The 27591-nt window shown below is 53.1% G+C and overlaps 3 protein-coding genes across 5 annotated transcripts in view; 1 reads left to right on the forward strand and 2 right to left on the reverse strand.

The window, feature by feature from the left end:
- Positions 1 to 1952: 1952 nt before the first annotated feature.
- Rnpepl1 (arginyl aminopeptidase like 1) lies at positions 1953 to 11746 on the reverse strand. 3 transcript variants are annotated; one of them, XM_050126012.1, is made up of 11 exons: positions 11102 to 11746; positions 7610 to 7750; positions 6861 to 7012; positions 6345 to 6461; positions 5891 to 6126; positions 5570 to 5683; positions 5091 to 5203; positions 4729 to 4837; positions 3694 to 3891; positions 3472 to 3614; positions 1953 to 2946 (listed from the first exon to the last, which is right to left on the reverse strand). In XM_050126012.1, exons 1-11 carry the CDS (start codon positions 11612 to 11614, stop codon positions 2653 to 2655), a joined length of 2130 nt encoding a protein of 709 aa, XP_049981969.1. In that variant the 5' UTR covers positions 11615 to 11746; the 3' UTR covers positions 1953 to 2652. The 3 variants fall into 3 exon arrangements, with proteins under 3 accessions (XP_049981969.1, XP_049981968.1, XP_049981970.1); XM_050126011.1 differs by having other exon boundaries at positions 3694 to 3924; XM_050126013.1 differs by lacking the exon at positions 5570 to 5683 and having other exon boundaries at positions 3694 to 3924.
- A 147-nt stretch (positions 11747 to 11893) lies between these two features.
- Positions 11894 to 15886, reverse strand: Dusp28 (dual specificity phosphatase 28). Its single transcript, XM_050126025.1, has 3 exons — positions 15150 to 15886; positions 14875 to 14993; positions 11894 to 12129 (listed from the first exon to the last, which is right to left on the reverse strand). The coding sequence occupies exons 1-3, from the start codon at positions 15516 to 15518 to the stop codon at positions 12021 to 12023; spliced, it is 597 nt and encodes a 198-aa protein (XP_049981982.1). The 5' UTR covers positions 15519 to 15886; the 3' UTR covers positions 11894 to 12020.
- Positions 15887 to 21316: 5430 nt separating this feature from the next.
- Positions 21317 to 27591, forward strand: part of Ankmy1 (ankyrin repeat and MYND domain containing 1) — a 35664-nt gene continuing 29389 nt past the window's right edge. Inside the window, exons 1-3 of the mRNA XM_050126009.1 lie at positions 21317 to 21459; positions 23963 to 24152; positions 26294 to 26437. Coding sequence (XP_049981966.1) covers positions 21317 to 21459; positions 23963 to 24152; positions 26294 to 26437 — 477 coding nt within the window. The remainder of the gene's footprint in view (positions 21460 to 23962; positions 24153 to 26293; positions 26438 to 27591) is intronic.

Genomic DNA, 27591 nt, shown 5'->3' on the forward strand with positions numbered 1-27591 from the left:
GCTTCATTATCCATGCTCCTACATGCTTAGCTCATCCCTACTCTTTTGAAATGCACATATTCCCCAACCTTTCAACCTCCGCTCCTTATACCTGCTAAATATACTCCTAGGCACAGGCCAGGGTGGGCTATGGGGGTAGAAATGGCACATGACCCCCTACAGCTTTTATTCTCTGGCACATTGCCTGGAAATACTTGAAATCCCCTCCACCAGCACAGGTCCCTGGGTAGCCCCAGAGGGAGAAAAAGACAACATACCCCCACCATCCCTGTGTGTCTCTCACCATTGTCTGTGTTGGGTATAAGTTAGCCTCTAATGCAGAGACCTCCCAGAGAAGAGATGCTGACCAACAGGACACTGGGCATGTGGTACTGACTGGGGTAGGCTGTGGATGGCCGCAGACACCGGGGTTTGAAATGTTGGTTTGTCATGGGAACATGAGGGCAAAACATCTGAAGCCCACCTGTGGTGGATGATGACTCGCAAGGTAGAGAGAGTATGGCAGAGTCGGGTAGGCACAGTAGGGGAAGCTGGAAACACTGGCTGTGAGTGACAGCTACAGGCTGCCCTAGCAAGATATTACAGGGAAGAGATCCAAGGCAGTCCAGCTTTGCCAGCTGGAGAAAGGGCACAGATGAAGACCGGAAATGCAAGGATGCGGTTGAAAGTGTGATCCTCTGTACCTCTAACGGCATGCAGAGCCACGGCGGATCGACATTAAGGATGGCATTCTAGGTAGGCACCCCTACATGGCTGTAACTTCTGGGAGTAATTTGACTTTGTGCAGATCTAAGGAGGACACTATGGGTACAGTGGGGGCACCCAGAAACTGGAATCCATGCTCTGGGAGACGACAAAGGTGTCAACTTGTATTGTCAATGAGAAGCCCAGATGAGTTTGTGGTGGCAGGCTTGAAAGCAGTCATAGCAGGAACGAGTTGGAAGCAGTTCTGCCATTGAAGAGGGCTGTGCGGACATCCTCAGGTTGGCCCTCTGGATGGTGGCACCTCAGCCAGAGGGCAAAGCTGAGTGGAATATCCAGGACTCTTGGTTATGCCACCTAGTGGTGCTTAAAATCAGATGCTCCCCCCGCCAAGCCTCACATTAGGTTTTACATCTAAAAGCGCCTCCTGCCCCCAACCCAGGCTCAGATCTGCAACACCAGACCATTCGCTTATGGCGCTACTTTGAAGGCTATGGAACCTTTAGGAGATGGGGCCTGGCTGGTGGAAATAGGTCCCTAGGGGCTGGTCTTCGAGTTATATTTGCCTGAACTGCTGTCTCTGCTGTGTAGAACTGAGGAATCCCAAAGAGCCCCCACTGCCAAGCTTCACTCGCTGCCATTCCTTCCCTGCCACTAAGGCCTAAAAAACAGCCAAAGCAAATTATTGTTTCTGCCACTGTTCCAGCAGTGAGAACAGTAGCACCTTTCTTCTGTAAGGTGTCACTGCTGTTGTCCCCTCTGCCCTCTGCTGGTTGTGAGGGATGGGTCTCATTCTTGAATGGGATAGAGCCTTCCTTAGTCAGTAGAGACAGCTAACCCCATAGCTTGCCAGGCTAGAGTTCAGTCTCAGCATTCCCAACCAATCCCCGTCACTCACACCTCCCTTGCACTCTGGTTGTGGAGGTCTGGGTGCCCCAGTGCCAGAAGGCAGGGCTGTGGTCAGAGTCACAGAGGTGAAAGTCCAGAATGAAGGAGACAAACAGCCTCTTTAGGGTCCTGAAGAGGCCATGTTCAGTCAAGGTCTGATTGAGGAGCAGAGAACAAGGGGCCACCTACTGTTCCCCATTTCGGTCTCTAGGGTAGATTCTCACCCCCCCCTCTCTCTCTACATCTGTCTATTGGGGACAGGCTATGACCATGATTCCTGTGACCAGTTCTCATCTCTTTCGGCCCTACCATGGCAGCTGGGCAGGTGCAAAAGACAGGGTAGTGACAAACAGGAAGGAAGGTCGGGTCTGCAAAGTGGAGATTTAATGGGACAGTCACCGTGGTTCCTGCTGCAGTGGTCCCAGGCTGAAGCCCACAGCCTAGTGCCTCTCCGAGCAGGCAGGCAGGCACAGAGAGCACCAATGGTACCCAGGTAGCCACTGGACAGGCCTGGACTCCAGGTGCAGAGACGGAGACCTGCTTGAGAGGTCCATCCTCTCTTTCTGTTCCCTGCCCCTGCACTGATGGAGTGCCTGTGTCCTTGCCCCTCTGTCCACTGTCCCTCAAGCAAGTCGAGCCCTGGGCCAGACACAGGGCTCTGCAGGAAAACACACTTCCAGGGCCATGCATCCTGGGTCTATGGCATGTGTAAGGCACATTGTGGTTGTTGCTGTGGGACTGCTGGGGTCACTGTCCCCAGGGCAGTGTTCAGAAGATGTTGGCTTCCAAGGTGAGGCATGGCTGTCAGTGTTGAGACAGGAGGCATGGTGGGTATGGGCCAGCCCTGGGCGCCGCGATGCAAGAGAGCAGGGACAGGGTGGGTCCTGGTCCATAGGCCTCAATGGACACAAGATCCTTTTCCCAAGCCTCTGGCCTGGAGCCAGTAGGAGGGGATTATGGTCCTGGGCAGAGCTCGTGGCCAGAGCCAAGGCGCAGTCATGGCGCCCGGACCACAGAAGGCACAATCGTGGTGTCTGGGAGGTTGAGGGTCAGTCACCAAGGCTAGGCAGACACATTGACGTCCCTGAGAGAGATGGTGCTACTGGGGGCCTCGTCCCCAAGTAGCAGGGCTGGCGAGTCTGGGTTTGTGTCTGCCTCAGCACTGCCCAACTCTGTGCTGGTCTCTGCACTGGGCTCAGCACTGGGGCCTAGTCCCTGGGACAGTATCTGCTGGATGGTTCTGCGTAAGTTGGGATGTAGCCGGCCCTGTGTCTGGTAGAAGACCTCCAGTGCGAAGGACTTGAGGGCACCGGTGCAGAGGTCCTCATACAGGGGGATGGTGTACATGCGCGACATCTGTGGAAAGCATCTGGTCACACTAGCAGGCTCCCTGTGCGCCTTCCGCCACCCAGATCCAGATGTGCCCCAGCTGCTCAGGAAGACTACAATGCCCTCATCAGTCTCACCCTCACCTCTCCCTCTGACTGTCGGAGAGTTTGGGGTGGAAGGACTGGGCAAGGAATAGGAATGCCTGAGAGGCTTGGCTGGCCTCTGTACCCAGACATGGAAAGTGACGCCTACAGGCCTTAAGTCCAACTAGCTCAAGGCTGATGCCAGTGGAGACTCCTGGACTCTGGTACCCAACTTTTCCCCCGTGTTGGAGTTCAGGCCACTCTGAACTAGTTTTGCATTCTTCTCCCGTCTCACCTGTACTGTGGCCTCTCTACTCTAACTTTTGGGTCTGTTGGCTTCAAGTCCCCTCTCCAGGACATGCCTGGTCTGCCTGAGTGGCCTGAACTCCACTCTGATGGGGTGAGATGGGCCCTTAAGGAGAGGCTGTCCCCTCCCCCTCCCCGTCATGTCCCGGGCATGTAGCTGCACCTGGTTCTCCAGAAAACGGCGGACCCTGTGGAGATCAGGATAGTAGTCATTGCGGACAACAATCTGCAGCCAGCGGATGCGGATCTCAGCATTCATGGAGTCCAGCAGGGATGAGTAGCATTTGGATAGGCTCATCACCACCTCTGTGGGGTGGTGGGCAGGTCAGGGCTGGGCCGGAGCCACATCCCTTCCCCAGGCTACCCTGTTGACTGGGGGACCCACCCTGGGGCAACGGGGATCCATCTAGCAGTCGGTCCAGGAAGAGCGCTGTCTGGAAGGTCCTCCACTTGGAGATGTCAATGGCACTGGCTGAAGCTGTTGCTTGCTCCAGAGGCTCTGCAGTCCATAGCTGGAAGAGGGCCTCTACAGGCCGGGTGAGGCTGGACCCCTGAGACAGGTCTGGCTCAGCCAGTGGTGGGCCTGTGGCATTGAGCCAGCGCTCGAACTCCAGCCCTGCAGGAAGACCAGGCCTGCGGTCCCTGCCTGGGCTGGGGAAGGGGCCACTGGAGCAGCCTGCCAGGGAGACTCCAAGCCCAGAGGGTACCCCTGGGCAGGTGGTCTCTTCTAGGACCCAGAGCCCTCAAAGAATATAAGAATTTCCCAGAAGTTTGTGCTTTCCCCTTGGAGCCTGTAGGGGGCTCCTACGCAGGACACAGGGAAGTCAGGAAGCTTGGGCTGGTCACCAGAGGATTCTCTACCTGCTACAAGCCTATCCTGTATCCAGCACTGAGGCCAAGGTGGCTCTGCTCTGCTCTGCACCATTCAGAAAAGCACACGGACTCAGAGGATCCCTACCAATCCCACTGTGCACGTATATACCTTCCAAACTTGGGGTCACCATTCCTAGACCTTGAAATCCTCTAGCAAACTTTAATTTCTCTCTGGATATCCAGTTCCTCCAGTGTCTCCTTTGGTCCTCAGGCCCCCGAGGAGACCCCTACTATGCATAGACAGGGTCCCAGAGCCAATCCCACCACCTTGCTGATCCTCCTCTAGGAAATTTGCATATTCTTTCCATAGCTCTTCCCTAGCATAGCTTGGCCTGCTTAGCCTAGGGGCCGCCTCTTCCAGGAAGCCCCTGTCACACCATCTCCTTGCCATGGTCCTTTAGATTAGGAGGTACAGATTCCCCTTTACTCTCAGGGCATCCTGACCTAGAGCCTAACACAGTGCAGTTGGGGTTGACAAACTTTCCTCCAGTCACAGCTACCATCTTGTTCCCCACCCTTGTGCCTGTAGCAGGGTAGGAGGCCTCACCTGCCCGGCAGTCCACGCTCTGCTCCTTCAGTTCAGGAAAGAAGCTCAAGAAGGAGTCCAGCAGGTCCTGGGCCACCACGCTGGTGAATTTGTATTTCTCCACATAGGCCTGTGAGATGAGGGGCAGGGCCTTAGCAGGTTTGGAAGGCTGGGGTGTTTAGCTCTGGCAGAGCGGGGCTGGCACACTGGGACATCTTCTAAAGATGTGCATCACAGTCCAGGTGGCCCACAGGCCCTGCTGAAAGGGTAGGAGAAGGAGGGGACAGTGCCTCAGAAGGCCAAGTCCCTTCTTCCCAGAGAAGGGGCAAGTCTGCCAGCTGGAAGCTGTTTTGGACAGGAGGTGGTAGGGCCCATGCGCTTACTCGGAGAAAGTCATCAAAGCGCTGGGGATCTCCACAGAGCTGGGACAGGTAGTATACGAAACAGTAGCCCTTCTCATAGGTGAACAGGTTCATCAGGTGGCTGGGGTTCACTCCTGCAGGGAAACACCTTGTCTGGGATGCCACTTGACTATGTCCTTCATGTGGGGCTGGGGCGGTAGTGTGGAGCTGAGGAGTGGGCAAGGGGGAGGGCCACAGTCCCTTATATGAGTACCAGCATCTTGGGTATACAGTGGTGGTGCTTGCTCTGCACCATGGCAATCGGTGCTCAGACTTTGTGGGGTTGTGGCAAGCCAAGGGCACCTAAGAGGTTTTCCCTGGGGCTAGGGACACCCAGCCTGACTCTGGAAGGAATTCAGGTATGGTGATGTAGAGGGGCCCTAGCAGGGCAAGTGGACAGCAGGAAAGGAGGGCCTGTGGATGCCATGCATGGGTTCCAGTGAGCCTGGAGTAGAGAGTACCTGGTTCTAGCTTGACCTGCAACTTGCTAACTGGACTATCCTCCCCAAGAAGCCGCATCTGCCTATGCAGGGCGTCCAGGCGGAAGGCTGTCTCTAGGCAGGTGAAAGCAGCCCCTGAGTGAAGTCAGAGTAGAGAGAAGGTGGAGGTCAGGAAGGTGGGAGCATCTACAGCAGGGTTGTCACACTCTACCCACCACCCAGTCCCAGAGACCGTTAGACCCTGTCAAGCTGGAGGCTAGGCAGGGCTCTGTGCCCCTTACAATTGGTACTTAAGAGGGCCCAAGGCTACTCCACCCTTGCCATGGCTGCCCCAGACAATACCATAGGTCTCTGTGGTGATGCGGCGCTGTGCATAGGTGGCCAGGCCCTCACTCAGCCACATCTCCTCCCAAGTGGCATTGGTGACGGCATTGCCGAACCAGCTGTGGGCCACCTCGTGGATGACATCAATCACCAGGAACTCATCACTCTCAAGGATGGAGGAGATGATAAAGGTGAGGCACGGATTCTCCATGGCAACGATGGGGAAGGAGGGTGGCAGGAAAACGATGTCATATCTGTGTCCATGGTTGCAGGGTGAGGAAAGGAAGGGCTCTGGCCACAACTCACCAAGCCCACAACTATATTCTCCACCTGGGATGGCAGCCCAGCCCCGCAGTACCACTTCCTTCCCAGGAGACAGAGGACAGGGAACCGGGGTTAGACAAAAAGTTCCCAGCCTAGTTCCCTGAGGGAAAGGGTAAAGGCAGTGGCAAAGCCAGGGGACAGGACATACCTGCCCCACATGTACGGCCCGTATAGTCGCTCCGCGGCACTCAGCCACTGTTCCACAACACCGGATAGCTTGCTGGTGGCTGTGGGCAGGAGGCATGGCTCAGCCCACACACGGCTCCTGTCACAAGGCAGAGAAGGTAGGCTGAGGCAGACTAGGCTGAGGTAGACAAGACTGGACCTTAGTTATCCCACTGGATCCTCCCTCTGGCTTGTCTGGCCCTGTTCCCTGGATGTAACCCTTGCCACAACAGTAGGGGAACCACATAATAAACCCAAGATCTACTCAGATCCTTTTGCCAATGAACTGAAGGAACTGGTACGGACAGGAGGGTGCAGCTGGTTGTGTGGTAGCCCTGGGAGTGATGGCAGACTGCTAGGCAGGGCACTGGATGCATCAGTGAATTGTATGTCTGAACACAGCGGGTGAAGAGGCATGGTAGTCATGTGCGTGGGCTCTGGGCTCTTCCTGAGGTCCAGCTGCCCAGGACAGTGCAGCAGGATTCAGAGAGAGGCTTACCTGGGCCCAATGTCCGCTGGCTTGAGGTCTCCGGCCACAAGAGCCACGAGGTAGGCAGGTACAGGATGCTCCATGTGGAAGTGGTAGACGCCTTCCTCCTCCACGTACACGCTCCGCGTCGCACTCATCAGCACCTGTACCCCTAGTGGGGCCTGCAAGGGGCTAGGCTGAGGACTGGCAGCCTACAGGATGCAACCACCTCCCAGGAAAGGGAACCACACTTCGGAAGGATGACTCATCAGACAACTCAAGTCAGAGGACCCCGTGTCTGTGACAGGGAACATTATGGCCCCATCAGGGAGCTCTCCATCATCCAGACGGCACCACCACAATCCAGGTTGAGGAACCCCATATCCATAAGGAAGCCCTCACAACCTCACAGAAACTGTGTCCCCTTCAGAAGACCACACATTGGAACCCCAAATTTTCTCAGTTCAAAGTTGCCATGCTTTGGCTCTAACTCAAGAAACCCCATCAGGTTCCTGTGGATCCAGAGGTCCCAGAACCCAACTATCAAGTATATCCTCATTGGTGCTGTACCGTGGTCCCTGCACCCAACCTCCATAAGGCCTGTCTCTGGCTTCTCTGCGTGACTGTCCCACTAGGACAATGACCTTTAGCAGCTGGGGTCCTAGTCTGGGCAGAAGAGTGCAAGGAGGTGGGCCAGAACTCATCTGCAGGCTTGCTGTAAGCGACAGCCTCTTACAATGCCCACAGAAAGCAGAAACAACCCCAGCCGCGATTCTGACCTTGACAACGGCTGAGTAGGTGCACTTGACGGCGGGCGTATCGAAGCATGGGAAGAAGGAGCGGTTGCACACAGAGTGGCCCTGGGTGAAGACGAAAGGCTTGGCATTGCCATAGGTCAGCTCTGGGTCCAGCCACCAGATCTGCGGGCAAGGGGAAACATAAGCACACGCTGTCACCTGGTCCAGGGCTCTCGCTGTGTTCGCTACAGGTCCACAGCTGCTCCTGCAGCCTTCACCTGCCCGCCTGGCACACTCACTCCCCTCCCCTGGCAGGAACTGTCAACCCAGTTTGTTGTTGTGTGCCAGACACACCAAGCAACCTTGTTCCAGACAGGAGGCCACATGTCTGGAGCCAGCCCACGGTGTCTCCCAGCACTGCCTGAGAAAAGAGGAAAATGCCCACCATGGAATTAGCTGAACTTCCAAAGGGGAAATGAGGAACAGTCAGAGTGCCTGGGTTCAAATTCCCACAGGTTGGTAGCTAATCTGAACTTAGGAACAGGGAAACATGGGAAACAAGTGCTTCCTTACATGGGCATAGAGGGGTGTAGAGGGGCATAGAGGGGTCAGCCCCAGTGCTGGCCAGAGCGGAGGCTAGATATGGAGCTCTGATATGACAGGAGTGTTAAGGGGAAGGACTCCGAGGTCAGTGCACGGGGAGAGGGCTGTGGCAAAGAGCAATCCCCAGTAACTGCTGCCACCCACTCTGTCTGCCCTCTAGGTCCCTGGCCTAGCCAACCTCCTTCCCAGCCATGGCTGTTGAGACATTCTGAATCTTCAGATGTCCAGACCAGGTCCCGCCCCACTGAGGAGTTCCAGCTACAAAGCAGAGTCTGCCCCAAGCTACCCTCTGCTAGGACAGCGGGAAAGTTGAAACAAAGTGAATTTTTCGTTCTGGTGATCAAGGGCATATGGGTCCTCTAGGGAATCACAGATAGGAAACCCCCCCCCCATACTTCTCCACTAGTGGACAAGTGTTCCGCCAAGGCTGCCTGTCATTATGGGGAACAGAGCCAAGAGTCAGAGGGGCTGACAGCTCCCAGACCCCTGATGAGGGATGGTGGTGGGGCTGCTTGTTCCGCAGACCTAGTGTGTGTGTGGAGTCATCCATCCCAGACCCAGAAAGAAATGCCTGCTTTCAGACCCCAGAGCTGTGTGGAATGCCTGCCCCCACAGACCCCAGGCCGGGGGCCTTGACTGCCTACTCTAGAGCTGGGGACGAAGGTAAGTGCTTGCCCACAGACCCCAGACTGGGGGTGGTGGCAGTGGAAACTGCCACAGACCCTAGGATCTGGGGTACTGTCTTCATATAGACCCTAGATGTGCCTTTCCCAGAGACCCAAGAATTAGGGAGTAATGCCTTGCCCCGCAGACCCGAAAGTATGCCTAATCCACAGATCCTAGACCTGGGAGAGATCCCTGTCCCAATAGATCTAGAGATGGATGCCTGCCCCACAGACTCAACACCCAGGAGGCTCCCTGTCAGAGTGGGTGCTTGCCATATAGTCAGGTCTCTGCCAGCATTTATGGACTTCTTCCAAAGTCTTTCTGTCTGCCCCATCACTGTCTTCTCCTCACAGCAAATTTCCAGATGTGTCTTCCTTTTCTGCTGGGGAACTAGTTCCAAAATGTAGCCTCCAGGGCCTGGGACCCAGGGACCTGAATGCAGGATTGTTCCTGCAGTGGATCCTGTTGAGAGTGGGTTCTTGATCCACTTTTGAAGAACATACTCCCAAATGCTCTTCAGTCTCTACCTTCTCCCCTTATACCAGCTACACTTCAGAGCAGTACAACCCGCTCCTCTTCCACTGAACCCCCAGGCTCTGCCTACCTCTCACTCTATGTAGTGGGCAGGCTGCCTTTCCCAGACATCAGAGGGATGGAATGGACTGAGCCCTGCCCCAAAGGTGGAAGGCTCCTGTCCCAGAGCACAGCAGCTGATTGATGGATAAGGAATGGGTCAACCAACTCAGATACTGACGGGCAGGAAAAAAGCTGTTCTTGTAGGGGTGGGAAAGAAGGGCTGGGGTGCAGAGGAGCCCTAGAATCTGTAGCACCTCCAATCTGCCGCCCCTGGAGTAGGGTCTCCTGCTACATCCTCACTAAGCACGGGGCAGACACAGATGTAAGCCCTGAGCCGCTCAATGCTCAGGTGCAACAAACAGTAGGTGCCTGAGGTTAGGGGCCAATCTGCTTCCACGAGTGTGGGTGAGCTTTGTCCCTCTGGAGGCCCTGTCCATGAGGACCCTGCAGCGCCACAGCCCCACACGTCAGGGCCACCCTTGCCCACTAGTCTTGTCTACTGCAGTCCAATGAGGGCTCCGCTCCCACCTCTTTGCTGTCAAGGAGCAGAGCAAGCACATATGGTGCATATTCGCAGGCAGAAGCCAGGAAGCAGACTGCCCCTCAGTTTTCATCGGACATGCTAAAAAGCAGTCCCAGTACCTGCAGAGGCCCCACAGGACCACGGCAGACAGAGGGAGAAGCCGAACAGACCAGGTGCCAGCACGTGGCAGGGACTCTGGGAAGAGGTGGCACGTGCCAATCAAAACTCCCGAGAAGGGTGCAGGAAGCCCGCAGATGTGAATCCCATCTGGTCTTTTGCTGCCCAGAGGTCACCTTGTTCCTTTGCGGCCACTGGCCTGTTTATTAGTGCTCCCCAGGTCGTGGCAGATGGACTTTCCAAGGGCCCTGCAGAGCTGCCTGCGTGCTATGTAGCCATGGCAGATGTCACATGAGCGCTCTACTGCCTGGGGAGCCGGAGGGAGGCATCGTGCCTCTGGAGTCAAAGGTCCTGTTCCAGTCTGCAAACCCACTGGTTGTGCTGCCACGGCCCTTGCCCGACACTTTGCTTTCCCATCAGGGCCTGCGGGATGGTGGGCACCCTGTACAGAAAGCCTCAGTAGAGCCCTGAGTATCTACTGGGAGGCGGGGCGCACTTGCCCCAGCATGTCACAACCCAGCTCGGGGAGTAAAAAGCCCAAGAATCACAGGCTACAAAGGAAGGCCTCTGTGCCACCTACTGTTTCTCATTCCACCTGTAGAGAACAGAGCCGGGTGTCCTCAAGTCATCTGAAGGGCCAAGTCATAGGCTGACCCTTCTGTAGACACTCCCAGAAGATCCCTCAGTACTGGAATCTTACAGCAGGCTTAGCAAGGGGCCACCAGAAGCTGCTCTTGTACCCAGATAGGGGCGTAACCCCTGATGGGAAGTCCCCCCCCCCACAAGAAACATGCTATTGAGTAGCTCTACTGTCCACCGGGGCTGGCCCTGAGGCTCCACTCAAAGGTCCCAGGAACTTGCAGGAAACATCTGGGAATTACTGTGGGTACCTGGGGAGGACTCCAGGGCCAGGCTGCCCCTCGCTCCCCTGTAGATGTCCCAGAAGCAGGGTGCGGATTAACATCACCTGACCCGGCAGTAAAGCGAGGGGTGCCTGCAGAGCCCCGCCGACCACCCACCGGCCTGACGCCCACCCGGGTGGGACTCACTGCGGGGGCGTCCGTGGAGGTGTAGCGCAGGATGACCTGGAAGGGCTGGTGCGCCTGCAGTTCGGGGGGCAGTGTGACGGTCAGCGAGGAGCCATAATCGGTGAATGGGTCCAACCTGAAGGCCAGAGGGCAGCCGGCGGACTCCGCGTCAGACATATTTGCGAAAGCGGGCAGCGGGGGCCCCAACCCGGGGACAGGGAAGGCGAAGGTGCAGGGCGACTCGGAGGCGGCAGGGGCGCGGCGGAACGAGACCGAATGCAGACGCAGGGCCGGGTGCGCGTCGAGCACGAGCGCGCGGGGCGCGGGCCGCAGCGCGCACAGCTCCAGCACCAGGCAGCCGGCCAGCTCGCGCGCCTCGGGCCGCAGCTCCAGGCCGAGCTGCAGGTGGCGGAGGCGGAAGAGCTGCGCGCTGGAGGCCGAGGCCACGTCCAGGGCGGGCGGCGGCTCGGGCGGCGGGCGGGCGGGTGCCGCTTCGGCACCGGGCGCCTTGCGGCAGCAGCACTGTGCCGCCATGGCCACCGGCGCTAGGTGAAATCCATGGGCGGCGGCCGCTGCAGGCCGCGGGCAGTGGGCGAGGGACCCCGGGCGGCGGTGGCGGCCGTGGCGGTGGCGGTGGCGGCGGCGGCGGGGCGCGGGCACAACAGGAAGTCGCGCCGGGAGCCGCCCGGCCCGGCCCCGCGCCGTGCGCCGCCCCGCTCGGGCTGGGCTCGGCCGCCGCCGGGGGCGCTGTGTACGGCCCCGGGGCCTGTGCGCCGGAGCGGTACGAGCCCTGCAGCGGAGAGCGAGGCTGGAACACCCGGGGCGGCTGCGCGTCCTCAGCTTGCGCTCTGCGCTCGCTGGTTACGGCTCGGAGGACAGCCTTGGAGGCGGGACCGTCGCTTTCCCAGGGACGCCGGCGGCACCTTGGCAGTCGGTCCTCTTACTTCGGGAATGATTCTTGTGGTTCCGCTGACGCGATTCCCTCGTGAGTCCTCCGGTTGGTTTGTACCGTGGCCAGGTGGTGCAGAGCGGCTCGGGAAGACGCGAGGCTGTCAAGTACAAAGCCCATGCAGGTGTGGCTATTTAGATCCAAATTAAGCATAAAGAGACGCTGTTAGTTGCACTGGCCATGTTTTAGGGTCGGCATTATTGCTGTAAAGGTGTGTGTGTGTGTAGTAGAGATAACACTGCTGAACGAAGTTCTGTCTCAGCTCCAATCTAAGGGGGCTGCAGGAACATGCTAGGCTAGCGCAGCAAGACTACTCAAAGGTTGAGCCGTCCAGTACAGGACCAAGTTGGACAGAGGTGTCCTGCCATCTACGGCAGGAGGCAGGCATAGATTCTGAAGGAGAGGGGCTTTCAGTCTCCCCAGACGTAAATCAAGTGGCCCTGCCCTCCTTCCATGGGTGAGAGGCACAGCTCAGTGGTGAATAAGCCACAGGTGCAGCCTAAACACTGAAACGTGGCTTCCTTTAGCAGTAGCCCCTCACGTCTTCGTGTGCACTCTTAGCTGGCAATCCATGGGGCCCCCATTTCAGACTCTGGAAGAACTCCAAGGCTCATGATGTGACCCAGAGGCAAGGATAAGAGGGAGAAAGACTGGGCTTGGTGGAAAGCACTTGGCATTCCAACAGTCGGGAGACAAAGGCATCGGATGTTCACAGTCATCCTTGGCTCTATGTGGAGTGTGTGAGGCCAGCTTGGGGTACTGACATCCTGTCTAAAAAATAAAATAGTGAAGAGACCTGGCGTTAAGGTTACTGCCACTTTCTGGTGTCCAGTGGCCTGTCCACCAGACTATCCTAGAAGACATTCTCAATCCTAGTGGCCTGGGTTCCTTTTGTCCTTCCTGATGTAGATTGTAGGGTTCTCCCATCTTAGTCACTCAAATTGGACCACCAGGGGTTGGGGTTATAATCTGTCTGGTTCTGGTGATACTCCATTCCACAAACAGAAGGGGTGATGTGGGGGCAGCCTTGACCCAGCTATTCCACTTCTAAGAGTGGGGCTGGATGTGTCTCCACCCCGTGTTTACATAAGGAGCCAACACACTTCTTTCGAGACCAAGAGGACATTTTGTTTGGTGGAGTCAGGAGACTGCAAACTCCAAGCCCTCAAATGGTGTCCAGTCAAAGACCCTGTCCCCCTAACACTGATAAGCTACCTTGAGTGTCCCCTTGTGATTTCAGTCAGTGTTATACCCCAAGCCCCAGAAGAAAAGTGTTTGGCAGGGGTGGGGGGTGGGGTGGGTGCCCTATCCTCCCTGGGGCAGAGGTTTGAAAGTGGAGTCATGCCAAAACTACAGTTGACTAGCTCCCAGAACCAGGCTGGTGGAATAAAAAGCACCCAGTATACTCCACAGATATCCTTCCAGCTGACCTGGGCAGTATGTCCCTTGCGTGTTTGTCACCTTTAGGTGACCTGGCTCTAGTCATCAGGTTAGGAAGTATGCCCTGCCATGGTGGGAGGACCTGGGCCTGGAGCCTTGTTCTCTGCAAGTCACTGTAGCCTCAATGGCTGAGTTGGGGGGGGGGCGGGGACAGTAACAGTGGCTCCTTTAAGGGATGAACATAAGGGACCTGGTGGAGGAAGCTCGGTGGTCAGATGAGCCAGCTTGTGCAGCAGTCCTGGCATGGACAATGCCAGCTGATCACACCTTTAGGTCTAGGTATTCCCTACAAAGTGTAGCGAACACTTTGAACTAGTGACTGCTGAAGGATTTGTTCATTACAGTCAGAAACCAGAAGTGTGGGGACAGGTGGGGAAGGCGGTGCTCACTAGCACCCCAGTGCCTTGATCATGAACTGTGGGCCTCACGTCCCCTCAACCTTGGGTTCAGCTAAGTAAGACGGCTTCATTCTTCATTCTAAGCGAGAACCCTCCATCTGGGGACTCGAGTATGTCTCACTGCCTAGAGGCAGACATGACCAAACCCTTTAGTCTCTTCAGGGGCAAAACGGGGAGACAGACCACGACCTTCAAGAAGCTGATGCAAATGGACTACTCGGGTCCCAGAGACCATAAGCAGGGAGAAGTAGAAAAGGGAAACCATAAATATCAACTCTGGGATTTTATTCACGGATTATATTTGTTGGCAAATTTGCCAGTGGCCACACATCTGTAATTCACACACCTAGCCCGGGTTTTTCTTTGCTCTTCCCTCACTACTTCTTTAAATGGTAACTAAGTTTCCAGGGCTCTTAAGGAAACAATGTCTAAGAGGCTGTGTCTGAACTAGCCGAGCAAGCAACACAAGGTGACAACTGACTGGCCTGCCTGCCAGCTGGGGAGGATGGTACACAGTGTATAATGGCTAGGCATTGATACAGGTTAAGTGGTTAAGTAAGGCGGTGGGGAGGTGGACAGATGCCCTCCTCCCACCGCACAGCAGCTGTAAGATTAAAGATGGTGGGCCCCGGACTTCCTGCTGGGAGACTCTAAGCCCCTGCCTAAGAAACGACAAGAAAGAAGTCCAGGGGGCACGAAGTTCTGCGTGCAAGCCCAAGCAATCCCTGGGAGGAGACAGCAAGCTAGGACTCTGGTCTGTCACTCCCTATCAACTCTCGTAGGCGCCCCAGACTCATCGATCCCTAACGCGAGTTCTCTACCTAAAACTTCGCTGGTTTGTATTTGACCCAAACCTGTTGAATAAACGAAGCCCCCCTCTTCCGTAAACACTCCTGGACTGCCACCAAGAGGGGGCAAAACCCGAGGCCATTGCCTATTGAAAAGAGGGAAGAAACGCCTTGCAGCGTAGACACCTGGCCACCCAGCCGCTGAAGGAGGCGGCTTACTCGGGATCAGCGGGTTCCCGGGGCAGAAGGGCCTGGGCCTGGAGGTTCTGTTCAAACTTCTGCAGCTGAGCCCAGAAACCCATATTGGGTTCGGCTACCGGGCGAGCGCACTTCACCATCTGCAATCAAGAAAGCTACGGTGAGCGAGACGGAGTCTCCGGCGCAGAGGCTCCGCCCCGAGGGAGGGTGAAGGGTGGGCGGGGCCCGCCCGCCCCGGAAGAACCTCTCTCTATGTGGGGGCCCGCCCCGGAAAACCCGCCCCTGGACGCTGGCACCTGGAAGGCGCGCTCCAGGCTGTGGCCGCGGTGGCGCATGAGATAGGCGGTGCAGACGGCGGCCGAGCGGCTGCGGCCGTTCTTGCAGTACACGAGGCAGGCGCCGCCGTCGCGCACCGCGGCCTCCATGGCGGCACAGGTGGGCTCCAGGTGCGTCAGCAGGTCTTCCGCCGGGTCGTCGAACACGGGCACGCGCAGCTCGGCCACTCCGGGCGCGCGCGGTCCGGGCTGCTGGCGGGAGACGTTGACGCACAGAGTGATGCCCGCGCGCACCAGCAGCTCCGTCGCGCCCGCGGCTCGCGCGTTCCCGATGAAGAGCGCGGGGGCGATGCGCGCGAACGGCGGCGGTGCGGTCTCGGAGGTGCCCATGACCCCAGCGACCCGAGGGTCAGCCGAGGGCCGCAGCTTGCGGAGTCCTTGCTGTGGCCGCTAGGAGGCGACCTCACCGCGTCGTGGGGCGGAGCCTCTCCTGGCCTAGGCTCGGCGTTGGCTAAATTGACAGTGGGCGGGGCCAGGAATTGGTGGTGTGGATGTAAGGGGGCGGGGAACAACGGGTGACAGGCGTGTTTAGTAAGTGCTATGAGGCTGGCCCCGCCCAGGACAGCAGGCCACCTGTCAGTTGCAACTTTATTTCCTTTCGTTAAATGCTGTCTAGTAAATTGCTCCGTGGCACCCCCAACTTTTCCTTTGTAAAACATGGTTCCTATGCAATAAAACTACCACAATGAATTCGCGTCTTCCTAGACCAGAATATCTTTTTTTACTTAATCGTAAGTCGGTGCTGCGACTTCCCAAAGCTTATTTAGAGTTATTTAGTGAGGCCATGGAGATGGAGATGGCACAGGGGGTGAAGGTACCTGTTGCCGAGCTTGATCTGAGTTCTATTCCCGGGACCCACACAGTTGGATGGAGAGAACCAACTCTTGGAAGTTTTTCTCTGCCCTGCACATGAGTGCTCATACAAGCAATCACAAAACCATTTTTAAAATTAGAAATAGAGGTACTTAGTGCCTATGAGAGCCATTTTTTTTTCTGATGCCCAGAATTTTAGAGGAGTAATTTTCCTCCGGCACCATCAACTCAAAGCCAAGAACAGATAGATCATCTCAGCTTCAATTTTATTATAGCAGTGAGAACATTTGGTTTCATTTCCGTGCACCCTGAAGTCAGTTTCCATTACTCCATGCACCCCAGTAATCAAAAATCTTGGCAACAAGGAAAAAGATGGGCCTACTCTCTCCCCTCCTGCTAGTAGATGTTGGTGACTCCCAGTTCACGAATGTAGCCTGGTCCTCCTCTTGTGCTAAATCCTCAAAGTATCTGCAGCCAGATCAGCCTCACTGCCAGCCCGTGCAGAGCAGGCCTTACCAGCAGCTGCCTCAGCTTTTTGACCCCCCAAGGAAGGAGCTGACTTGGCTTTATTGGGACAGGAAAACAATGTGTGGCCAGAAAACAGTTCTAACCTCAAAGGAAATGAGTTAACTATGAAGGCCATGGCTGGCAACGAGGACTCAAGTTGCCTGAAATGGCTTGTTCCAGTGTAGAAAGTTTCACTAGCGTTTGTAGCTACAGAACAAAAGGAAAGCACTTCTCAGATACATTAGTGGAAACATCAGATAAGTGGGTGAGAGAAAAATGGGGAGATCTGGTATAGGTTTCAGACACTTAGCTTTTGTGTTGAAGGCAGCTAGTGTATTTTTTTTTTTCAAGACAGGGTTTCTCTGTGGTTTTGGAGCCTGTCCTGGAACTAGCTCTGTAGACCAGGCTGGTCTAGAACTCACAGAGATCCACCTGCCTCTGCCTCCCGAGTGCTGGGATTAAAGGCATGCGCCACCACTGCCCAGCTGAAGGTTTTTGTTGTAGATGTGAGGGAGAGTACAGCCAGAGGCATCTGGAAGAATCCGGGACAGAGAGAGAAAGTAGTAGACAACATATGGCCAGTAGGTTGGACTTGGTCACGAGAGGAGAGAAAGAGGGAGAGCAAGAGAGGAAAACAGAAGAAGACCAAGAAAGGGGGAAAAGACAGAGCATAGCTGAAATGGCAGGGTTATAAGGACAATGAGAAGCTGGAGGGAGGGAACCCCTTGAGCTGAAGAAGTTTGGGGTAAGCGTGAGAAGAGTCAGGATGCCAGCATGGAGTCTGAAGTGTGTAACAGGGATTAGTGTACTGAGGGAGCCTGGAGGCCAGCATGTACGTTGGTATACTACCAGGAACCACAGATTGTTATTTGTTCCTTCTGACTGAGAGTAAAATGGTTTCTTTGGTGGAGAGGAACCGGCCTCACGAGTTCCAGAGGAGTGCTGGCTTTTATGAGACCAAGATGTGGGCAATGAATGGCTGTTAGGAGAATTAAAGACAGTCCAGGATCATTTAACTGGATTAAACGATCTTTCCAGTTCTTTCCAGTCTCAGTGTTCTAACTGTCCAGTCAGCCTTTAGCTAAGTGTCAGTCTTTTGTTTGTTTGTTTTTCTACTGACTCTACTTCCTCAGTTTATAGGAGCCACCCCCACTCAGGTGTACATTTCTCTATCCCCAGGTCCGGGAGTAAGCTCAGGATGCTCCCATGTGTCAGTGAAGCCTCACACCCTGTGATGGTATCTCAGTTACTTTTCTATTGCTGTGCTCAGATACCATGACCAAGGCAACTTATAAAATAAAACATTTAATTTGGGGCTCAGGGTCACAGAGGATGGAGGAGTTCATGACCATCACAGAGGAGAACACAGAGCAGGCAGGCAGACATGGCTCTGAAACAGTAGCTGAGAGCTTGCATTTTGAGAAAAAAAAATCACAGGCAGAGAAAGAGGAGTGGGGGGAGAAAACTAAGTGAATGTGAAGGGCTTTTGAAACAGCAGATCCCATCCTCACTGACACCTCCCCATCAAGGCCACACCTCTCCGTCCTTCCCAAACAGTTCCATCAACTGACTATCAAACATTCAACTTTCTTATTCAAACCAGCACTGTTCTAGAATAACCTTTTTGTGTGCTGTGAAGATGTGCCTCTGCCAAGGTGCGTTCTGATTGGATTAATAAAAGTCTAAATGGCCAATCGCTAGGCAGGTAGAGGATAGGCAAGACTTGTGGACAAAATAGAGCACCAAAAAGAGAGCTCCAGGATGAAGAAGACGTCTTCCTGCCAGCCTGATGCAGGGAAGCAGGAGATTCTCAAGCTGTGCTGAAGAAAGGCACTGCCATGTGGTAGAGCGTGGATAAGAAATATGGGTTGATTTAAGTTGTAAGAGCAAGTTAGTAACAAGCTCTAGCTATTGGCCGAGCATTTATAATTCATAAGTCTGTGTGTGGTTATTTGGGGAACTGGCTGGTGGGACAGAACTGAGCAGCAGGACAGAGAAGGTCTGCCTACACACCAGAGATGGCCTCAGGAGTGGGACTGGACTAATGGGAATGATGGGGGGGGAAGGATTGGAAGGTTTTTCTGTCCTGTCCAGTGGCCAGCATGGAAGACAGTTTTGGGTAAAGGCAGGGCGGCTGGGAGAAACCGAATCATTGGAGTTCGGAACCAATGAATTAAACCAAACTTGGAGCCCTACTCTGGGATTGCTTCATGTGCCTCCCTAGAGGATATTGGAGGTGGGTGTGACTCCAGAGCCCCTGAGCTGATATCTCATGCTCAACTCTACTGAGCTCATGAGTTGCTTATCAAGTTTGTCTACCTCTGGGTAGCTGGAATATACTTTCTGAAGCTGGGCTTTTCTGGAGGTGAGCTCTGACTCTGGCACATTCTGCTGATTGACCATTAGTGTGAGTTAACAAATCAGTTCCCTAGGTCATGACTAGCATGGTTTTTCTTTTCATTAAAGGTAGAGAAAAGAATGGACTGCATGAACAACTGGGTGTATACATGCAGTGGGTGAACTCTTTATGAATCTTTCTTTTTTTTAAAGATTTATTTATTTACTTCTTATGTATACAACATTCTGCCTCCATGTATGACTTCAGGCCAGAAGAGGGCGCCAGATCTCATTACACATGGCTGTGAGCCACCATGTGGTTGCTGGGAATTGAACTCAGGACCTCTGGAAGAGCAGCCAGTGCTCTTAACCACGGAGCCATCTCTCCAGCCCTTTACGAATCTTTCTGAGCTTTGTTTTGCCATAGTATAAAAGGGCTGTCTTAAACGTTCTTAATGTAGGTTGAAGGCAAAAAGTTTAAGCCCCCGAGAGGACACACAAAACAGCATGCGTTTAGAACTGTTCCGCTGCTCTGCCTTCAGCCTGGATTTTGAGACCCCTCCTGCCCTTTATAGGTAACTCAGTAGTACTGAGTGTGGACCACATTCCAGCCTCCACATCAGTGTAGGGGAACTGCCTGGGTGCTGGTTCCCAGGCCTGCTGAAGATCTGTGGAATCAGAAATGCTGGGGTGGCTCCAGAAAGCCTGCTTTGGTATGGCTTCATATGTGCTGACATTTTACCCATCATTTAGGGAATCTTAAGTTATTTAAAGTCACAGAGCTAAAATAAGTGAACACACACACAGACACACACACACATACCACCTTAATGGAATTTTTTACTTAGTACATGCCACATATATTCACGAAAGTTTTGAGCTAGGGCTAGGTGATGGGTAAACATCATTAGTGGGCCCCAGTACTGTCTGCCTTCCAGTTTTGTGAGAACCTAAAACCGTGCTATAGACAATAAAAGGAGAGTCCTTTTGGAATTCCACTTTTCCCACCATTGCTTCCAAATATCAAACTTGGGTCTAATATGTGATTTGAAGTGATTTCCTTTGCTAATTTTTCAGTCTTTACCAGATTTAGTAGAAAATGCCTCATTTCCAGCCAGTGATTCACAGAATTCTATAGCAACAGCAGTGGCTCAGTAGGCACCTCATGTTTGCAGATACCCATTTTGGCAATGCAAGCCGCTAATTTGCTGAAAGCAAGTTAGCCTGAGATCAGTTTCCAACTGTCGAATCTGTTGAATCTGCTAAGTTTACCAATTCACCAACATTTAAAAAGAGAATGTAACTAGGTTTTCTTAATGAGTGTTAACATTTTATGAAAACATTACTTTTGAATAACTTGGGAAGGGTGGAGGGTTGAGTGGATGCAGGGTCTCACTCTGTGATTCCGGCTAACTTCTAACTTGCAGCGATTTTCCTGCCTCAGTCTCCGAAGTGCTGGGATGAGGGGCTTGTGCCACTGTGCCTGGTCAACATTTATATGACAAACTATAGAAATATAGCTTCTTGATCTTTGTATGCCAAGTGTCCATGCATTTATTTATGAATAAAAACAAAATTTCAGCACGTTATGTGTTTTGGTCTAGCCTCATCATCTGCAGCTCCTCCCACCATTCAAGGCCCATTGGTACCCAATTCCTCAATGTGACTCCGGATGCGCACTCCAGTGCTTCCTCTCTGAAACCCTGTTCTAGAAGCCCCTCTACTAGAGGTCTTTCTCTCAGCCAGGACCAGGCTGCCGTCTAGGGCATTGCGAGCGACTACTGCATACAATTGGGATTAGCAGTCAGATGGCCTTAATTAAGCCATGGCCCCAGGGTCTTTCGCCGAGCTTTCTCCTTGGGAATGCTGGCAGTTTCTGGTTTGAGGCTAACCGGCTGTGTGGGGTCGACACCCCGCGTTTACTGAAGGACTCGAGCGTTGGCGGTAGCTGAACCAACGTGGCCTGTTCGGGGATTGGCGGTGGCTGGGAGGAGGCGTGGTAATCTCAGATCCGCTTGTGCATTGGCCGAGGTTTGTTCAGGGGCGGGTCTGGGGCGGAGGAGTTGGGGGAGGGTCAGTGCAACCTGGCTGGCTCCGATTGGCTGGGGCTGGGAACACACCGTGGGCGTGACCGTCTCCAGGGCAACGTGACGCTCGAGTAGTGGGTCTACGCTGCTGTGCTCTGAGGTGCTTGATTCCCTCTAAGCCAGAGTCTCCCGAGTGCGTCTGGAGGTCAGCAGGCGAGGCTAGATCCTATGTGGTCCTGACGGCCCTTTGCGGTGAAGGGAAGGCCAGGGAACTCCCCAGGAAAGCCAGTGAGCCCTCAGGAGCTAGGGGTGTCTACTTGGAGACTCCGAAGAGGGTCGCCCAAGTTAGGTGGGACTGCGGGCGGGTCCCCCAGATGCCACTGTCCTCGGTCATGAGGGCGAATTGTGAACACAGATTTGCTTCTAGGTTTGAAGAGGACAGACATGGACGACGTTCATTCCATTGCCACTCTAGACTCCCAAGTCTCGAAAACTTTCAGTTCCAGAGGTCTGGAGGGACGGAGTGGTCAGTTTCCTGACACCGAGAGTCAGGAGTCTGTGAAGAGCTACACCTTCTTCACCAGAAGGTGCAGGGGACCTGCTGGCAGGAAGGTGCAATCAGCACCAGAGGGCTATGCATCAGCTGGAATTCAGTATTGGGGCAGGCCTTAAAAATCGCTAAAGGAAGGCTCATATGGTAGCACCCTACTTTAATCCCAGCATTGGGGAGACAGTGACATGCTGATCTCTGTCAGCTAAAGGCCAGCTTGGCCTACATAAGGCAATTCAGGTCAGTTGGCGCTACATAGTGAGACCCTGCCTCCAACATTACTACTACCCTCCTGCTACACCGTTAAAGGTTCCTTTACCCTCTCCAGCCTAGTCTCTAGAGAGAGAAAACTCTCAACTATACCAAACCGAGAGGAAAAAGGATGGGCAAGTAGTAGCGGGAATCCCATGCCTGTTCTTGGGACTGTCGGCATAGTCTCGTTTGCTTCTGGGCAGCTGAAGGAAGCCCTGCTCCATCCTGTTACCCGAATAGCTCCTTCACTACTCAGTGGATAATAGCAGGGGCTGCTAGGGCCAGGAGCCTTGGCAGAGCCTTGTCCATAATAAAACCCCCACCTGCTCTGCACTCATTGTAATTGCCCTGCTATGGGCTAGGGTTGGATGCTCGTGTACCTCAAAATCCATGTTGACACTCTAATCAAAGTGACGAGACTTGGAGGCTAGACTTGGGGAGGTCGTTAAATCCAGATGATGTCATGAGGGTGAGATCTCATGATAGGACTGGAGTTCTTAAAACAAGAGAAAGAGGGACCGGGCCAGAGCTCTGTTTTTCTCTCTCTCTGCTCTCTGCCAGTCTGAGCTCACATCCACAAGGATCTAGGGAGTAAGTCCTTGTGAGCTCAAATATGCGCCCTCTGCGCTGAGCTCATGGCAGTTGGCGGCCAACTCCATCTCGCAGGCAGCTGTCGGGAGACGGGTCTCTGCATTGTGGCTGGTGTGTGAGACTAGGAGACTAGGAAGCTGCATCTGGCTCAGTTTTTGTGTGCGGTTAGAACCTTATTAAGGCTTTTTCAGGTCTTATGTGGATCTTTGTCAGACAGTGGGCACCATTTGTAGGCAGAAGTTTCCTGTCCCCACTGTCTCTTCCCAAATAACTGACTCAGACACTTGATATAAATAATAAATGCTCGGTCGATAGCTCAGGCTTGTTACTACCTCTTACATATAAATTAATCCATTTTTTAACGCTTTGCCACACGGCTCATGGCTTGTTACCTCATTGTCTACACATTCTACTACCTCCTACTACTTCAGTGGCTGGCTGGCATCTCCTCTGACTCCATTCTTTTTCCCATCATCCTCCTAATTTGATTGTCCCACCTATAGTTCTGCAGTTGGCTTTTATTAAACCTGAGTGACGAATCTTCACAGTGCACAAAAGGATTATTCTGCTGCAATGTATAATAGTACAATATTGTACAAGAGTACCATACATATACTATATACATATTACTATTAAAGTGGCTTACAGCCTGTGGTCTGAGTATTCCAACAATTTCTGTCTCCTCAAAGAATGGCCAAGAATTAACGATGGTAGTTGTCAAGGCCACAAGGTTGGATGTTTCAGCTGGCCTTTGGTATTTATTAGAACTCCTAGAAAGTAGGCTCTAATAATGGGAATGCCTCAGCAAGCAGGACAGATAGATGAACTTGCCAGCAAGAACGAGGGAAAACAAGCAGAAGCAAAAGCTTCCTCCTTCCGTGTCCTGGCTGCTACCAGACAGCATGGCCCAGACTTAGCATGAATCCTCTCTCCTCAAATTATCCAGTGCAAAAAGTCCTTCACAGGAGTGCCCAGCTGCTTTAGGTTTTAGTTATTTCAAGATGAAGTCAAGTTGACAATTGAGGTCAATTATCAAGGTCTGAGGGAATCCCATGTTGTGTGCTACCAATCTAGCTACCAGCCAGACACTGGGATTGGTCTCCAGAGAAGAAGCGGCACCACAGAGCATCCCGAGACAGCCAAGAGGAGGCTGAGGGGGGAGTGTCACGGGCTTAGGACTGAGATCATTGTCTAAGTAACAACTCATCTCTTCAGAACACAAGGGCCAGAGGGAGGCAAACCTGCCTGGGACACACTTCTCCCTACTGCAGTTTGTGCTCTGGCATCTGTCCATCTGTCTGTCAGTTTGCTGCCCCCTACAACTACTCTCAGACCTCTCCTGGGTTTATATGTGTGTTTGAGCATCTGGTTTTTGCCCAGCCCAGGTCTGGTACTGCCAGCTCAAGAGGGAGGACTGTGGGCAATCTGTCTGGAATTGGTTAGAGAGACTGACTGGTACTATCTCAGGGGTGGGCATATTTACTCTCGTCAGTCTGTACCCATCCTGCACTGTTCATTTCCTGGGGAACCCCATAATCACTACATAACTACATCATCTACGGCCCAGTTTCCCTTTGGGGGAAATTTGGAGCCTTGGGTTCCTCTGGAGAGTGACAGGAGATGGAGGGGCGGAGCTCTGTAAGTGGTCACCCTTGGGGCATCCCTGGTTGCTCTTCTGTAGCTCTCTGTCTTTCTAGGGACCCTTTGGTGGATCCCAGGGAGGATGAGGCAGAGTGTGAAGGCTCCCTGAGAGAGCAGGACCTGAAGGAGGCCTGCATCCAGCTTGTCCAGGGTGTTCAGGAATGGCAGGATGGCAGTGTCTACAGAGGGGAGTTAGGACTCAACATGAAGCTCGGATACGGCGAGTTTTCTTGGCCCACAGGCGAGGTAGGTGGCTTCAACAGAGGCCTTTCTCCGAGGGCAGGCGTTGTGAACCTTCAAAGCGGCCCATAGGATGGGGTTCAGGTTTTCTGCAGAAGAATTCCAGAGTCATTCTCTGCACTTTTCTGTATCATGTCATGGTTTCCTGGGGGTCATGCATGGGACTGGGGAAGCTGCGGCTGAAGAAGGTAAGTTCTTATTCTGAGTGGATGTTTTATTATCTAAAATGTTTTTATTTATCCATGTATAGATTTTATCTTGAGCATATTTGTCCCACTCTCCACTCCCTCCAACCCACCAACATGTCCCCTTCCCATCTTAGTGTCCTCTTTCTCTGTCTCTCTCTTTAAAATAGCTTACCGAGTCCAATCAGTGCTCCTCACATTTGCATGGGTGAGGGGCCCTCCCGTGGAGCATGGGCAACCTACCAGCAGACACACCCCCAGAGAAATCCGGGTTTCTCATCCTCAGAAGACATTAGCTGCCATTAAATAGCTCATCAGCTAGGGGCGGGGCCTCGTGAGCCCCTCCCTCATCCACTCTGGAGTCTCAGGCAGGCCTTGTGCAGGTAGCCACATGCTGTGAGCTCATGAGTGTAGCCGCCATGTCATGTCCAGAAACCAGTACTGTACAGCTTTCCTCCCTGGCACATTCTCTTCCCCACTTCTACAACGTCGCCTGAGCCTTGCCGAGGACTTATCAATCACTTATTCTCAGCACCTTGGCCAGTTAAAAATATTTGTGTTGACTGATTCCCGCTGCAAAAAAGAAGCTTCTCTGACCAAAGTCGAGGGCAGCATGAATCAATGGATATTCATATAAACATCGAGAAGGCAGCTTGGCAACATATCAGTTTGGCAAAACAATGGGAGTAGAATCTCCTCCCCCAAGGTGGGAAAATGTTTCAAAGCTTCAAATTATTGCAGAAACTCGCATATTTTACCTTGTTGAAATTGTTTGCTGGCTAAGATATTCTTAACGATAAACTGAAAATGCACCTCGGTCCCCATGCTGGGCTATGCCCAGGACCTAAGCAAAGACTTCATGGAGGCAGCGACACAAAACCGAACCCTGAGACCAAATTTGTTTGTGCTTCCCGTGTCACTGGTTGGGGACAATATCTCAGTGTGCAGCAAAGCAGGGGTGCAGCGTGTCTGGAGGCCTGGCCGGGTCACCAGGGATGCAGCGCTATGAACACTTCTGGTGGTTCTGTTTTCCTATCATTTGTGTTCAGGTAGAGGACTTGGAGAAAGAGCCTAGAGTTTTTATTGCTGTGAAGTCTCACCATGACCATGGTGACTCTTATAAAGGCAAGCTTTTAATTAGGTGGCTCACTTACCGCTTCAGAGGTTCAGTCCATTATCATAATGGCCGGGAGTATGGCAGCCTGCAGGCAGATGTGCTGGAGAAGTAGCTAAGAGCCCTACATCTTGCAGGCATAGCGGGAAATGGCATGAGGGTCACACTGAGCACAGCTGGAGCAGAAGATACCTCAAAGCCCGCATCCACAGTGACACACTTCCTCCAGCAAAGCCACACCTCCTAAGAGTGCCACTCCCTTTAAGGCTATAGACCACAGGTAGTCTAGGAGCCCTGGCACTGGAACCTTTTCAGTCTGGTGCTACTCATGACATTTGGGGAGCCATGGGCTCCTGTTCTGTTCCTTTGTCCCAAGGGTGGCTCTGCCTCTGGTAAGGGTTTCTCTAACTTAGTACCCAAGGCTGGGGTTACCTGGTCCAGTCCTCCCTCCAGCATCCTCCATCCAGCCTGGCCTCTGTTACCTGATGGAGAGCTCATCAGAGTGGGGCCAGGACTCCTAAGTGGGGGGTCTTTGCCAAACCTAGGGTGGGTGCTGTCCTGGCAACAACTACAGGCAATTCTGACACCCTCCTGCAAGGATACCAGAGCAGAGAGAAGGGAGGGTGGACTCATAGGGCTGGCTGCCCGGAGACCAATCATCCCATTGGCTTCATGGCCTAAAGGAAGCCTTGTGTCTAGGTACCCAAGAAGCCCATCCCAGTCTCATGGTCCTTATTCTCTGCCAACCAGATGTGATAGACTGGCTTAGCAGTTCCTGCCAGGAGTGGGGTTCCAGACAGAAGTGGCTTCTCCCAGATAGGAGGTTCACTCACCTTTTCTCTCCATAGACCTACCGTGGGCAATTTTACCGGGACCATTGCCATGGCGTGGGTACCTACACATGGCCAGATGGCTCCAGCTTCACAGGGATGTTTTACCTCAGTCAACGAGAAGGCTACGGCACCATGTACACGAAAACAAAGTTATTCCAGGTGAGGAGATCGTGTGATCATGTGCTATGAGGGACCACTGTGTGTTCATGTGAGGGGCAGGGTTACTATGTGTTTATATGAGGAGATGCTACTAAGTGTTCATGAGGGGAGAGGCTACCGTATGAACACACACATGTGAGGAGGAGTGGACCTCTGTGTGTTCATGTGAGAGGTGACACTACCTGTGTCACCTGTGTGTTTACCTCGGGTGGGGCCTTTGTGTGTTTGGGTAAGGAGTGGGTGCAGCTATTATCTAGGTTACTGGAGAAAAAGATTTTTTTTTCTAAATGTTTATTTATTTGTTATGTATACAATATTCTGCCTGTGTCTATGTCTGCAGGCCAGAAGAGGGCACCAGACCTCACTACAGATGGTTGTGAGCCACCATGTGGTTGCTGGGAATTGAACTCAGGACCTTTGGAAGAGCAGGCAATGCTCTTAACCTCTGAGCCATCTCTCCAGCCCGAGAAAAAGATTTTTTTATAATTTTTGATAATTTTTTTTACAACAATCTTCTCTCATTTTACATACCAGTCCCAGTTCCCATTCCTCCTTCCTCCCATCCTCTTCACCTTCCCCCCACCTCACCACCCATCCATTTCCTCAGAGAGGGTAAGGCTTTCTGTGGGGAGTCAACAAAGTCTAGCACATCACTTTGAGATAGAGCCACGGTCCTCTCCCCATATCTAGGCTGAGCAAGTTATCCCTCCAAAGAGAATGGACTCAAAAGCCAGTTCAAGCACTAGGGACTTTTTCTTTTGGCCCAGTCAATTTGGTGTTCTGTAAGCTTCTAGTACCTTCATGGGCATATCCTTCTTTAGGTTAGGAAACTTTTCTTCTATGATTTTATTGAATATATATTCTGTGCCTTTGAGCTGGAGTTCTTCTTCTATCCCTATTACTCTTAGGTCTGGTCTTTTCATGGTATCCCAGATTTTCTGGATGTTTTGTGTTAAGAATTTGTTGGATTTAACTTTTCCTGGACTGATGAATCTGTTTTCTCTATCATATTTTCAGCTATTAAGAGTCTGTCTTCCATCTCTTGTATTCCGTAGGTTATGCTTGCATCTGTAGTTCCTGTTTGTTTACCATTTCCACAATTCCCTTGGTTTGTGTTTTCTTTATTGCCTCTATTTCAATTTTCTTTTTTTTTA

Source organism: Alexandromys fortis, unplaced genomic scaffold (assembly GCF_014885135.2).
Source record: "Alexandromys fortis isolate MF-2015 unplaced genomic scaffold, M_Fortis_MF-2015_v1.1 scaffold_254, whole genome shotgun sequence".
Taxonomy (NCBI): Eukaryota; Metazoa; Chordata; class Mammalia; order Rodentia; family Cricetidae; genus Alexandromys; species Alexandromys fortis.

Coding starts and splice junctions, on each gene's coding strand:
- Dusp28 (XM_050126025.1), bottom strand. CDS start 15,518: ATGGGCACCTCCGAGACCGCACCGCCGCCGTTCGCGCGCATCGCCCCC. Junction 14,994..15,149: donor GCCTGGAGCGCGCCTTCCAG/GTGCCAGCGTCC, acceptor TCTTGATTGCAG/ATGGTGAAGTGCGCTCGCCC. Junction 12,130..14,874: donor CGGGAACCCGCTGATCCCGA/GTAAGCCGCCTC, acceptor TGTACTTGACAG/CCTCGCGTCTTCCCGAGCCG.
- Rnpepl1 (XM_050126011.1), bottom strand. CDS start 11,614: ATGGCGGCACAGTGCTGCTGCCGCAAGGCGCCCGGTGCCGAAGCGGCA. Junction 6,462..6,860: donor CCAGCGGACATTGGGCCCAG/GTAAGCCTCTCT, acceptor GCCTTGTGACAG/GAGCCGTGTGTGGGCTGAGC. Junction 5,684..5,890: donor CATCACCACAGAGACCTATG/GTATTGTCTGGG, acceptor GACTTCACTCAG/GGGCTGCTTTCACCTGCCTA.